This window comes from Alnus glutinosa, chromosome 14 (genome assembly GCF_958979055.1).
Source record: "Alnus glutinosa chromosome 14, dhAlnGlut1.1, whole genome shotgun sequence".
NCBI classification, from domain to species: Eukaryota; Viridiplantae; Streptophyta; class Magnoliopsida; order Fagales; family Betulaceae; genus Alnus; species Alnus glutinosa.
The window spans coordinates 18808537-18823249 of NC_084899.1; the positions used below are offsets into that span (position 1 = coordinate 18808537).

General features: G+C 38.2%; 2 protein-coding genes across 2 annotated transcripts; both read right to left on the minus strand.

The window, feature by feature from the left end:
- Positions 1-448: 448 nt before the first annotated feature.
- On the minus strand, positions 449-3449 carry LOC133856767 (uncharacterized). Its single transcript, XM_062291816.1, has 2 exons — positions 3060-3449; positions 449-706 (listed from the first exon to the last, which is right to left on the minus strand). Exons 1-2 carry the CDS (start codon positions 3447-3449, stop codon positions 449-451), a joined length of 648 nt encoding a protein of 215 aa, XP_062147800.1.
- A 7354-nt stretch (positions 3450-10803) lies between these two features.
- Positions 10804-12120, minus strand: LOC133856768 (zinc finger BED domain-containing protein RICESLEEPER 2-like). Its single transcript, XM_062291817.1, has 3 exons — positions 11500-12120; positions 11139-11397; positions 10804-11027 (listed from the first exon to the last, which is right to left on the minus strand). The coding sequence occupies exons 1-3, from the start codon at positions 12118-12120 to the stop codon at positions 10804-10806; spliced, it is 1104 nt and encodes a 367-aa protein (XP_062147801.1).
- Between the last annotated feature and the right edge of the window lie 2593 nt (positions 12121-14713).

A 14713-nucleotide genomic window follows, 5' to 3' on the forward strand; every position in this document is an offset into this window, starting at 1 on the left:
GAGACTTTAACAAATACTTGGTCACCAGCCTCAAATTCTAACTCCCTGTGCTGCTTGTCTGTGTAGCTTTTTTGTCGGCTTTAAGCAGTTAACATTCTCTATCGGATGAGTGCAATCTTTTCTTTGGTGTCTTACACCAAATCTGGCCCCAAAATTTGTCACTCGCCTACCTCATCCCAGTACAAGGGCGATCTACATTTGCGTCTGTACAATGCTTCATACGATGCTATGCCAATAGTTGCTTGGAAATTATTGTTGTAAGTAAACTCAGCCAAAGGTAGGTATTGAATCCAACTACCTTTGAAATCAAGTACGCACATCCTCAACATATCTTCTAGAATTTGGATGGTCCTCTCTGATTAACCATCAGTCTGCGAGTGGTAGGCAGTAATAAATTCAGCTTTGTTCCCATTGCCTTATGCAAACTCTTCCAGAACTTTGATGTCAATCAAGGGTCTTGGTCAGAGACTATAACAGCTGGTATGCCATGCAATTTAACTATCTCTTTGATGTAGAGTTCTGCCAACTTCTGCATTGAATCTGTGATCTTTAAAGGAATAAAGTGAGCGCTTTTTGTAAGTCTGTCGATCACCACCCAGATGGTGTCTTGTCCACTTGGTGCCCTTGGTAGAGCAACCGCGAAGTCCATAGCAACTTCATCCCATTTCCACTCTAGAACGTGAAGTAGCTGAAGGAGTCCTGCTGGCTGATGTGGGTTTTCTTTTACTTCAATAATAATACCACTCGCAATAGAACGAATCGTTGTAGGGATAATGTCTATATTGAGGGTGTCGGTCCACAGGGAATGTATTGGTTGCATGCATCAAGCTTTAATAAAATCAGTCATAATTTATCCTTTAGAAAAATGTTGTTTTTGTGATTTTCAAGTTGTAAACTACTAACAGAAATTAAATTCTACAAAGTAAATTAAAGTTGTATGAAATGATATGGGAAACTAGGGAATTGATTTCACCACTATCCTTGTACCAATGACCATCACATTAACATGGGACATTCTTTCTAGGCATGATATTACCCGTGTGCGGTTGTCAAGCGCCCAACAAGGTGACAAGAAAATACCATCGTTAAAAATAAGCATACCCCATCCTAAGATTAGTACGGATCATCTACCTAAACTAGGGTGTAGCATCATCCGTCTATCCTAGGCATGAGGTATCAAATTTATTAACTTAGTTACATGCAAACAATGACTAAGTGTAGCACATCCTAAGATTAGTACAAATCATCTACCTAAGCTAGGGTGTAGCATCATTTGTCTATCTTAAGCATGAACTATCAAAATCTCTTGTTGCATGTTCAAAATAATATCATTGCATAACCATTACATTTATTATCTTTTGAACAATAAACATAATTTGAGCACAATCAAAATGATAAGCTTTCTAGATAAACATTTCATCATGATTGCATTTAACTTTAAAACCAATTACGAAAATGTAATTCTCATAGTTATACAATCATCAATGCCCAAAATAAATATCCCAAAATAAAACACAATTAAGCCATTGATACTTGGATAGGGTTTATCAAAACCCTAGGAAGAGCTTAGCTATGCATGGAGAGCCTTTGAGAATTTGGTGTTGAAAAACCTTCCATGCCTTTGCTGTCCACCGAATATTTTTCCAGAAAATGGTGCTGGAACTTCCCTCCTCTCCTCCGGATTCCTTCCTCCTTTCTTCCTTGCTGCTTGCTTGGATTTTTTGCTACCCCCTTCTCCCCCGGATTCCTTCCTCCTTTCTTCCTTGCTGCTTGCTTGGATTTTTTGCTACCCCCTTCTCCCCCTTTTTTTTCGTAGAGCAGCTCTTCTTTTATGGAGAACTTGGGAGCTGCTGCCCGGTTGGTGAGTGCAAGGTGTGTGCTGTCCCTTTGAGTGGAAGATGTTGATGAGCTGCTGTCCAGCATGTGCACTGCTAACCGAAAGGTGGGAGGAAGGAGAGATGAGTCTAGTGCTGCCAGGTATTGGTTGTTGACAATGTTGCTTGGTAGGTGGACAGGTGCTGCAGGTTTTCCCCAAAGTCATACAAAATCCAATCAAAGCAGGAAAAGACAAACTCCAAATTCGCACAGATTTGCGCACTTTTATTGTGGGGCAATTTGGGCATAGTAGAAGTCCGAAATAGAAAAAACCTATTTCAGACTTATTTGTTGAATTTTTCATGAGCTTTCCAACGCCACCAAAATCAACGCAATCAGACTTTCGAGTCGAAAGTTATGAAGAAAATGACATGCATAACTCAAGGTCCACTTTGTTTGAAATATTGGAATTTTGGACTTTTCCACTTTGTTGAAATATTGGACTTTTGGACGATTCTCTTCAATCTTTGTTGTCACTTGCTGCCCATTATGGAGACATGTGCTTGATTTGGTTCCCACAAATTGATTTGCACCTTCCTTGCATCTTTACGTCAAATCCACAAAAAATAACAACATTATTTCTCAAAGACCTGCAAAACATTTTTGGCACTCATCACAGCCCATGCTGCTTTGCTGTCCAGCAGCTTTGCAAGGAGAGGTGGGTGGAAGATGTTCGGTTGGTGCAGCCTTGGAGCTGCTGTCCGAATGGTTGCTGTATGGTGCATGGAGATGTGGGTCGGTTGAGAGTTATTTTAGAATTTCTGCTGGTCTTCCTTTCTAAATCCGGTGCTAGCCTTCATGGGGGACACAAATGGAGCTCCTTGTTGTTCTTCACGCGTGCTGTCCAGTAGGAAATAAAATATGTTGATCAATGTTGCCCATGTGAGCTGCTGTTCCACAGCTTTGGATGGCTGAATTGCATGGGGAGAAAGGTGCTGCCCTAAGTCACATGTCATTGGACCTTAATCCCATTTCTTTGCAATTCCACATAAACACCATTATTTTCTTCCGATGACCTGATAAACACTAAAACACTAAAATTCACACAAGACATTAGAAAATAACAAAACTAAAGGTTTAACTAATGTAAATTGAGGGGTCCAAATACACAATATTTGTGACACATCACTGGCCGTTGATGTTCAGCCTTCACTTGTTGACAAATGGAGCATTGTGCTACGTACCTTGCAACATCCCTCTTCATGTTGTTCCACCAATACTTTTTCTTCATCCTGATACATCTTGGTGCTACTGGGTTGTACCATAAACATGTGATGGGCTTCTTCTAGGATATCTCTCTTTAGCTCATCATCATTGGGCACACATAACTGAAAGATTTTATGCCTTAGAATATCATCATCAGTTATATGAAAGTTGGGAGCTTCTCCTCGCTTAACCTTTTCCTTAAGCTCTGCCAACATTGGGTCATTCTCTTGTGCCTCTCTAAATCTGTCCTTTATTAGTGGTTGGATCACTAGAGTTGCGATGAATGTTGACTCTTCGTTTGGCACCACATCTATGTTGAGCTTCTCAAAATCTTGAATGAGTTGTGCTTGGGTGGGCATGACTGTCATCGCCTCGCCTTGTGACTTTCTACTCAGTGCATTAGTGACTACGTTGGCCTTACCAGGATGGCATAGGATGTCACAATCGTAGTCCTATATGAGTTCTAGTCATCTCCTCTGCCTCATATTCAGTTCCTTTTGGGTGAAAAAAGTACTTCAAACTTTTTTGGTCTGTGAAACCATAGAGATAATGCCTCAAAATCTTTAAGGCATATATTACTGCGGTAAACTCCAAGTCGTGAGTGGGGTAGTTCTTCTCGTAATCCTTCAACTGGCATGAGGCATATGCCACAACCTTGCCTTGTTGCATTAATACACATCCCAAACCCTTTTTAGAAGCATCAATGTAAATCACGAGCCCTTCGAAATCTAAAGGCAGAGTGAGGACAGGTGTAGTAACCAATTTCCGTTTTAGCTTTTAGAAACTCTCTTCGCATTCCTCGGTCTAGACATACCGAGTATTATTTTTTGTTCGAGCGGTCAATGGACTGGAGAGCTTGGAGAATCCTTCCACGAATCTTCGATAGTAACCTACTAACCCTAAGAAGCTTTGAATATCACAAATCTCTCATTTGACCACTGCTTCTATCTTGATTGGACCAACTGAAATTCATCCTTTGACACCACATGTGCAAGGAATGACACATTCTCTAGCCAAAACTAACACTTCTAAAGTTTGGCATAAAACTTTTTCTCCCGTAATATTTCCAACACTGATCTCAGGTGGCTTGCATGGTCTTGATGATTAGCTGAGTAAATCAATATATCGTCAATGAACACAACTACGAACTTGTCTAAGAAATCATGAAATACTTGGTTCATCAAATCCATGAAAACTGATGGTGTGTTGGCTAAACTGAATGGCATGACCAAAAAGTCATAGTGGCCATAATGAGTCTTGATTGCTAAATTCTGTACATTTTCGCTTCGCACCTTCAACTGATGGTATCCTGATCGGAGGTCTATCTTCGAAAAGACACTCGCTCGCTTCAATTGATCGAACAGGTCATCGATCCTTGGTAGAGGGTACTTGTTCTGTCACTCGATTCAACTCTCGGTAATCTATGCATATCCGCATAGTGCCATCTTTCTTCTTTATGAACAGCATAGGTGCACCCCATGTTGATACACTTGGGCAAATGAACCCTTTGTGCAATAGGTCTTGGAGTTGCTCCTTTAACTCCTTAAGATATGCAAGGGCCATCCGATATGGTGCCTTATGTATTTATGTGACTCCAGGCACTAACCCGATTTGAAGGCAACCTTGGGAGTCCTAAAAACACATTAGGGTAGTCCTTCACTACCCTGATATTTTCCAGCTTCACTTCTTCGTTAAACCTCTAGACGATATAAGCCAAGAAAGCATAGCCACCATCCCTTATACATTTCTTCGCCTGAACTACTCAAAGAAGTGGTAGGAGTAGCCCGCATTCAGGCACTGCCGAATCTGAATTCCACATCTTTAGGTGATCTAAATGTCACCACCTTTCCTCGGCAATCGATGCTCGCATAGTGTTTTAATAGCCAATTCATCTCCAAGATGACATCAAAACCAAGTATTTTGAACGCAACTAAAATTGAACACAACTAAGTTCTTCCTTCAATAATGATGGGACAGTCTTCCACTATATGTTTACACATAATGGTGTTCCCTACAGGTGTTGCCACATATATTTTCTGCCTTAAGAGTTTTGTGTTTATGCTACACATTTTAACATAAGTGGTAGAAATAAAAGAATGAATAACACCCGAATTGAAGAGTGCGCAAGCATGGCTACCAAAAAGTTAAAGGGTACCTGTCACCACTTCAGCTTCTTCTGCTTTGGTGTCAGCCCCTCCTGGAGTGAGTGCATATACTTGTGCCTGGTTAAGTAGTTTCTGTCCCTACTGATTGATGCCTCCATGCGGCCTATCTCCTCCCATGGTTGCTACTGGGCAATTTTTGATGAAGTGGCATGTTTGGCCACAACGAAAGCATGTCCTAGTTCCAATTCTAAACTCTCTAGCGTGTGACCTCCCGCACTTAGGATATCTGGGCCTCTGTCCTCCTTGGAACACGGGAAAGTTCCTCCTTGGCTTTTGCCTCGAGTCATTGCCCATTGCAGGCCTTTTTGCAGGATAGGATGTCTGAGGCATCGATCTCTTTTTTTGTTCAAAAGCAGCAACAACCTCCCGAAGTCCTCTCTCTACAAGAGATGCTACATAAACATGACACGAACACGACAATTTCACGGGTCACCCAACACAACCCATGAAACCCGTTTAGCATTATGCTAAACGGGTCGCATACACGACCCGTTTGACCCTAACCTAATAATCTAAGCTAAACAATGTAAACATCCACGAACACTTGGTTTTTCATTCTCTGAAGAGTCTGAACTCCATATGGTATTATACACACAGATTACAGACTATCAAATTAGGAACTAAAACATGATTTACAAGTTATTTCACTCGGATACCTATTTCTCAATTCATTCAAGCCAAGAAAGCTAATAAAGAAAAGTTGATGAATTTAGAACACATATTGCACGCCCTTAGCGGACTCGTCATCCAAATCACGCCACTTCCTTGCACCACCGCCATTAGCACCGCCTCTACCGCCACTGTCGTGATTCGCTCTCAGGTCCAAACTCATTAGATCACTCCCCAAAATGTCCCGATTCGCACCACTAACGTGCCCGAATTGTGCGCTTGGCGCTCCCCATCCCCAATCCCCGTCTAAACTCCCCCACACCCCCGCTGCCATTCATCGGGAATTGAAGAAGAAGGGGCAGCATTGAAGAAGACCAAAGAGAGAGAGCGTCACTGCGTCAAGCGGGTCTAGCCGGAGGAAGAAGAAGAAGGGGCAGCGGCGGCGCGGCGCTGAAGAAGAAGAAAATAGAAGAAGAGGGGGCGGGGCGGGGCGGTGTGAAGGAGAAAGAAAAGAAAACCGAAGAACTGAAGAAGTTAGGGCAATCTAAATTACCTAATAATCTAAAATTCTAAATCAGTAAATCTAAACAGGTCATAAATAGGTCTACCAGTTTATGACCTAAACCGGCTAATTTCATGTCGTGTTCGTGCCGTGTCAAAATTGCCGGCCCTAAGAAACGGCCATAGTATTCTTGTTTGAACCGAGTCCATGTGACCACAACCTCTCGTCCAAATTCATGGGTCAACAATTCTTTCTTTGATTGCCACCACCATAATGCCTCACCTATAGACAAGACGAAGGCATACCTCACTTTTTGCTCATCTATGCAGCCTAACTCTGCAAATAGCATATGAAGATTAGTAATCCAAGATTCTGCCACCGTGGACCCTTGACTACCATCAAATGCATTGTAGTGATGTGCGTATAAATCCTTTAATGTAAAACCTAGCTGCTCAACTCGTTGCACTGGTTGCAAGATCCTCACCATTGCTTCAGCTAGATGTCGTGCACATTCCGCAGTGAGTTTGCGGCATCAAGATACCCTCTATCATAAGGAGGAAGAGGAGGTGGAGGTGGAGGTTGTGGTGGTAGAGGCATCCTGCCACACATATCTGGAGTTTGCTCCTCAGGGTCAACCACTCTACGACAAGGGCGTCCTCTTGGTGGCATGTTCTACACTAGATATTAATCTTTTAAAATATTATGGCAAGTGTTATTCATTTACTCAGAGTTTTGTTGAGCTACAGCTCTGGCACTATCCCTTTGACTCTAGTCCTAGCAGGAATCTAATTCTCATGGTCCTTAAAGCCAATTGCTTTGATACCAAGCTGTAACACCTCGACTTTTTATAGAAGTCGCAAAGCAGGAATATCACAATTCCATATGGCGTTATTACCTTTACATACACTGGCAGCAGAAGAAAACATGTTTTTTTTTTTTTCTTCTTTTTAAAAGGATCGCATCTCACTCTTCATCACATAATACTAGAGCTTCTATCTGAAATAACATATTATAAATAGAACATAATATTATTACAACAACATACTCAACATGAGTCAGTCCTTCAAAAGGTGAGAGGCCTCCAGCAAGCCTTATGAACAAAATCTCAGACAAGCATAAGGGCCATCACTTATGTCCTTCTCAGCAGTATCTGTAAATTTACCACAATTTTACAGGGAAAATGTGTAAGTCCACCACTCAGTAAGTATAAAATATCATGACCATACATGTGTGATGTGAGCCCATTCTTTTTCCTTTGAAAATCTCTATATTAAATTTACTAGGCTTGGCAATTCGGGATGTCGTGTCAACCCATTTAGTTGGCGTGTCAACCCATTTAACTAATTTGGTAAAAAATGTGTAATTATCACGTCATAAATATGTTATAAATGGGTTGATGGGTCATAAACGGGTTGATGGGTCATAAACGGGTTATAGCCTAAACCCAAACTCTATATATTCGTGTCGTGTTCGTGTCGAATTCGCGGGTCGTGTCAAAATTGCCAAGCCTAAAATTTACTTAACAGTTATCTTTGTAAGGTTTTCACAAAAGTATTTATTTTCTAAAATTTTTTAACCGTTTTGTAAATCAAGCTTAGAGTTTTATTAATACATACTTAATAAACACTCCAAATGTTTTTCTTTGCATTTAATACATATTAAACCCATATCTCATACCATGGAGTATTAAAAAAATTTATCGCAAGTTAATGAAAAACAATAATTAAAATCATAAACAATATCATATCAAATGCTTGATTCAGATAATAAATGCATTAACAAGTTCATTTATCACATTTCATAGATTTAGATATTCATTTTTCATTTCATCTTTCTCGTAATTCAAGTGTATACTCCCACATAGCTGGCTGCTAGAGTTTGCTAAGTGTATACCCCCACTTAACTGCTGGGTTGCTACCAATTTATCCCTCTTAGAACTTCGAGATGTTAAGCGTATAACCCCACTTAACTACTAGGTTGGCTAGTCATTTTTATTTCCTCTTTATTAGCATTGGGGTGTTAAGTGTATAACTCCACTTAACTGCCGAGTACCGATCTTTTACAAACTTTTCGCATATGACATATAATCATATCTCATTTTCCTTTGAAATTCATTTTCTTTTAAACATTCATTTTCTTTAAACACATGAAATGTATCATGTCAACATAATTTATCATAATCATATTCCAAAATATATAAGCTCATAATCACACTAAAAATATTGTACAATTTATGCAATAAAACATCAAGTGTAGGGTCCGTAAGTTTTATACTTACCGCTTTCGCCTAATCTCCTAAAATGATTCCTTGTATATTTACTACATACTCTCCCTTGCTGAAAGAATCACTACTCCTTTCCGTTCATTTCTCTTACTTTTTTTATTTGTGTGTGCAATAGATGAAAGAAAAGAACGGAAATACTTTTGTTTTGTGTCTTGAAAAAGAAGACTCAGAAATCAAACAAATGGTAGCTAGCCAATACAGGAAGAGGCTAGGCATCAGTTACTCTTATAGCCAAAGGCTTAGAAACTATTGAATGATTGTGTTGGATTTGCTTTTTTTACATTTGATCTTCTTTAGTTCATTTGGTTGCCAAACATTTCATGCAACCTACCTTTTATTATTTCTCATATTGCCTGTAGGTGATATGCATAATTTGAATTTATCAAAACATAGACAAAGTAGGTGCATTTTACAGACAAAACATGGAGATGAATTAAATGAAGAGAGGCAAATGTTTTATCTTTAATTTTTCTACTGATAGAGGTTCTCCATAATAAATGGAAGACACGCAATCTTCTTTGTTAAAGCTTTGCTGTTAACATTTTTATTTTTATAAATAAAGTAAAAATTTATGTAGCTTTAAAAGCTACATAGTAAGGCTAAAAGATAGCTTTGAGAAAGTAGAGTTATAATAGAGCTTCTTGTAGTTATGGATGCTACGAAATGTCTCCTATCTATAAATTAGTATTATTATTATTATTTTAAAATATGTCAATTCTCTTCAATGTAGAGAGCTACCTTTTAAACAAAGTCAAGAGTCATGAGCTGATTTTTAAATAGAAACCCACGTGATAACCTCTCTTCTTCTCTCTTTAGACTCTCTCCCTTTTTTTCTTTTTTTGTCTTTTAGTAGAACAATTTTCGTCTTTTTTTTTTTTTTTTTTTTTTGGGGGGGGGTAGGGCTGAAAAGCCGGTTACGGTTGCCGGTTTTTGGACAAAACCGGCAACCGTAACCGGCTGGACGGTTAGCAAAAATTGCTAACCGCCGGTTGGCGGTTATAACCGCCAACCGGTAACCGGGAACCGGTTTTTCTTTTTCTTTTCTTTTTTTTTTTTTGGTTCTTTTGTTTTCTTTTTTAGCTATTGGACCTGTTTTGTTTTGAACCTTTTTTTTTTTACTAGTTTTCTATTATGCAATTTGTTAAATTAGGCTATTGTTTAAAATACAAAATTACAAATTTGCAAGCAATTATGCATTTACATAAAATTAATTTGCAAGTAATTATGCGTTTACATAAAATCAAAAATTCAAAACACAAGTGGACACACCATATTCAAAACACAAGTCAACTATCAACACACCTCTTAGACCCCTACATTCACAATATCAAAAAATCAAACCATATTCAAATAGTTCATAGTCCACACACCCACACTCACAATATGAATTGATTCACAACATCAAAAAATCAAACCATATTCAAATAATCCATAGTCCATAGTCTACAAGTCCACTCACCCACACTCACAATATTGTTTGATTCACAACATCAAAAAATAAAACCATATGCAAATAATCCATAGTCCATAGTCCATAGTCTACAAGTCCACTCACCCACACTCACAATATTGTTTGATTCACAACATCAAAAAATCAAACCATATGCAAATAATCCATAGTCCATAGTCCATAGTCTACAAGTCCACTCACCCACACTCACAATATTGTTTGATTCACAACATAAAAAAATCAAACCATATGCAAATAATCCATAGTCCATAGTCTACAAGTCCACTCACCCACACTCACAACATTGTTTGATTCACAACATAAAAAAAAAAAAACCATATCCAAATAGTCCAAAAGTCCACACACCCACACCCATCAATTATCAAACCATATCCATAGTCCATAAGTCCACACTCAAGAACAAAACCATCTTGTGGAAATAACAACACGACTCCTATTCGGTCTTCTAGCAAAATCCTGTGGAGATATCAACAATAAATATTATAAACTTAAAAAATTGACAAACTAAGCAATTGCATTGTAATATAAATATAATGACAAGTCAAAACATGATAACCTTCCTCTAGGAATAAAATGTGTCAGTCGTCATTGAATGAGAATGTTGATTCTTAGGCTCATCTACAATAGAAAAAGTTTGAGTTAAATAAATAAATAATGAAAAGTAAATGAAATGAATTTATAAATAACTAATTCATAAAAATTTACCAGGTTCATCATAGCTTTCCATAAAGTCCTGAAACACTTCCTCATAGATCATTGGGTGGTTCTTTAACCAGTCTTGTGTGCAAATCAAGGCCTCAATGGTAAGCGGAGACAATGAACTCCTAAAGGTATCCAATACACGTCCTCCGTTGCTAAAGGCAGACTCAGAGGCAACGGTGGAAATAGGGATGGCCAATACATCACGAGCTATGGCTGCGAGAGTAGGATATTTTGGTGTATTAACCTTCCACCAATTTAAGATGTCAAAATCTATAATATTTGCTTCACACCCATCCAACAAATATTGATCCACATCCGACCTACATTCCAAGTCATTCTCTGCGACAAGGTGTTGGGAAAACATATTCCTATATTGTGTCTCTTTATCTCCATCACCACAAATAGGATTGACATCTACTCTTCTTGTATCTTCAACAATGTTAGATGACTCCCCTACTCCCCTCCCATGAAACTTATTGTATTGCTCAATTAAACGATTCAGGAGGTCTCTCACTTTTGCCTCTACTTGATCCGCCCACATAGGCCCATTACATTTTTTCAACCAAAACACCAATGCCTTCATCTTGTTGCATGGATCAAGAACAAAACCAACATACAACATTAAATTGATCATATCCATAGTCCCCCAATACTTTTCATATTTTTGTTTCATACTAAAACTCACAGAACTCAAGACCTGATCTTCACTGAGACAACCATCATTCAAAGTATTTTGAATAATACAAAGTTGCAAAAAATATGAATTGGAGGTGACATGAGTTGAACCAGAGAACTTCAATGTAGCTTCATAAAAAGTTTGCAAAAATGTCGCAAATGCCCTAGCATTTTCCCAATCAATAGGTTGAGGAACAACAAAATGATTATGCTCATCCTCCCCCAATAGGTCAAAAGCTCTTTGGTACTTCTCAGCAGTGGTCAACATCAAATATGTAGAGTTCCATCTAGTTGGAACATCTAAACACACCATGTTTTTACATTTAATTTTTTCCCGCTCTATACACTCTTTAAACTTTGACATCCTCTCCGGTGAAGACCTCACATATCTTACCGCGTTCCTTATATTAGTAATACAGTCACCTAAGTCTTTCAAGCCTTCATGCACAACAAGGTTTAAAATATGAGCGGCACAACGCATGTGAAGAAAATCTCCTCCTAAAACAGTATGACTCTTGTTCTTCATCCTCTTTCTCATATACTCAATCCCCACATCATTGGCTGAGGCATTATCGATTGTAATAGTGAACACACTATCAATCCCCCACTGAGTCAATGCACTCTCTATCATTCTTCCAATAGTTTCACCCCTATGATTGGGAATTTGGTTAAACTTGAGAATTTTTTTATGAATCATCCAATCAGAGTCTATGAAGCTAGCGGTAACACACATGTAGTTTATATTTTGCAGGGATGTCCATGTATCGGTAGTGATGCATACCCTTTTACCGCTCAAATAAGTCCTCAACCTAAGCTTTTCTTCTTCATACAGTTTCAAACAATCTTTTTGTAAAGTGATACGACATGGCACTTTGAACCTAGGTTCAATTCCATTTATCAATTCCCTAAACCCATCACTCTCCACATGCCTAAAAGGCAGCTCACTTTTGATGAAATACCGAACAATCAAATTTCTTATATTGTTTTGAATCATACTTCATGAATCCAATTTGGTTACCACTACCACCTTTTACCGGTTTCTTGAATGACATTTGCAACATTGTTTGGTTTTTGGGTAGTGTTGAATCTTTTGATTTCTTAAGTGGAGAGTCTGGGCAATTATAGGTAAGGTGGTGCATCATGGCTGAAGTGCCATTCCTCTTATAATGACACCCTATTAACCTATTGCAATAGTTGCACATAGCTTTAGGGTTTTCCTTATCGATCGGTTCCACTTTTTTAAAGTGACTCCACACAATGGATTGATTCACAGGTGGTTTTTTACATTGTGACTGTTGGGAAGGTGTGGGGCTTTCAACATTTGCAGTGGAAGGTGTTTCAGAATTGTCATCTACCATAATAGGGGTGGTTGCATCACTCAAAGTGTCTGTCATCTGTTATTAGATAAACAATAAAATTTATTTAATAACCAAAGGAAAGATGAATCACTCAATCACACCTAAAAAAAAGTAAATCTCATCTCAAATAAAAAGCTAAAAAATATAAATCTTCATTGATCTAATTACAAAATGATTTCTTCATGCAACAAGCATCTCATAGATAAAAGAAGCCATGTCTTGTGAGTTCGGTTTAAAAGAACCCATCAAAAAATATTGTGAACGTGGCATGATTTTATATATGGTAATTAATTGTACTGATGATAACGGTAGCTGGGTGTGCTTCAAACAACTAAATTAAGCTCTTTACATGAAGTATATCTTTTACAATTCATTCACAATGTATATCTTCAACGTGAAAATTAATCATAGATTTAATAGCTAGCTGTAATTTGACATGAAAGATGAAAATAAAAATCTATCCTCAAACTGTCTTCGGTAAACAAGCAAGTCCAACACATAAAATATTTAACTGAAATAAGAAGTAAATTAAACTTTAGACTCATGTAAATTACCATTTATTTTCAAAGTTTAATTTTTTTTTTTTTTAAAAAAATGATTAATTTAATCGTGATTAAATTAATAGTTCAACAAATTTCAGTTCAAGGCTAGCCAGAATTGTATATCTCTCGGTCTCTCCCGAACCATACCCAACTCCATATTTACTTCTTCTTAAATTTCCACATCTAATTAAGCAAAATCACAGATCTGAGAGCTATGGCAAGTGAAGGCTAAAAACAACCCACATCTAATTAAGCAAATTCCTGATCACAAATCAAAAAAAAAAAAAAAACAGAGACTAAAATAAATCAAACAAATCAAACAAATAATCATAAAAGAAACCCAAAACACAGCCTATTAAAGTCTAATGATAGAAGAAGAAATAAAGCTTACTAGCAAAGTTGTAGAGAGGACGGAGAGTAGCGGATAGAGGTCGATGGTGGCGTTGGAGCTTCTGTGCGGAGAGAGAGAGAGGCCGGCGAGTGGCGGAGAGAGGTCGGCGAGTGGCAGAGTGTTGCGAGAAGGGAGATTCGGAGAGATTGAGGGCTGAGGTAGGGAGGCGGCGCACGGCGCAGTGAGAGTAGGGAGTCGGGAGACTCGGGACTTAGGGTTTGCTACTTTGCTTAATGGCTTAATGCTTAACGCGTGAAAGTTCAACTCAGCCAGTCAGCCTATTAGACTGAATTGAAAAGGCGCCGTTTCGGTGTTAAACACCAAAACGGCGCCGTTTTATATATAAAAATTTTTTAAAAAATATATATATAATAAGAAAGCCGGTTACCGGTTATAACCGGTAATCGGCTTTCTTAAAACCGGTAACCGCCTTTTTAAGGCGGTTACCGGTTTTTAGGCGGTTTTAACGGTTATCCGGTTAACGGTTAGGGACGGTTAGCGGTTAGCGGACGGTTATTTTCACCCCTAGTGGGGGGGGGGGGACTTTAGCTATAGCTATAAAGTAAAGCTAAAAAGGTAGCTTTGAAAGTTAGCTATAAAGTAAAGCTAAAAAGGTAGCTTTGAAAGTTTTCACACTTTCACACTTTTGTTTTTAATCTTCTAGTATTATTTCTAAATCACTTCAAACACATGATCTATTAACTAACACTTTCCTTACTTAAAATAATTAATCTAAATATTACCAGAATAAATACTACTTAAATTTTATTATTACATTTTCATTAATTATTTATATTTGCAATTCTTTTATGCTGAGCATTACAGTTTTTTTAGTAGTATGGGCCACCCGAGCTTAGACTCGGTCGGGCTACTAGTATATGGCGGTATGCGTAAAATATTCAGGACATCGGTGTTATATTACAGGACCCTCGG

Excerpts from the sequence above, each read along its gene's own strand:
- LOC133856767 (XM_062291816.1), bottom strand. The coding sequence starts at position 3,449 with ATGACAGTCATGCCCACCCAAGCACAACTCATTCAAGATTTTGAGAAG. Across the intron at positions 707-3,059 it reads ATGAAGAGGGATGTTGCAAG|CCAGCAGGACTCCTTCAGCT; the intron begins GTACGTAGCACA and ends AACCCACATCAG.
- LOC133856768 (XM_062291817.1), bottom strand. The coding sequence starts at position 12,120 with ATGATAGAGAGTGCATTGACTCAGTGGGGGATTGATAGTGTGTTCACT. Across the intron at positions 11,398-11,499 it reads AAGATCAGGTCTTGAGTTCT|ATGAAGGCATTGGTGTTTTG; the intron begins GTGAGTTTTAGT and ends CCATGCAACAAG. Across the intron at positions 11,028-11,138 it reads CGCAGAGAATGACTTGGAAT|CCATAGCTCGTGATGTATTG; the intron begins GTAGGTCGGATG and ends CTACTCTCGCAG.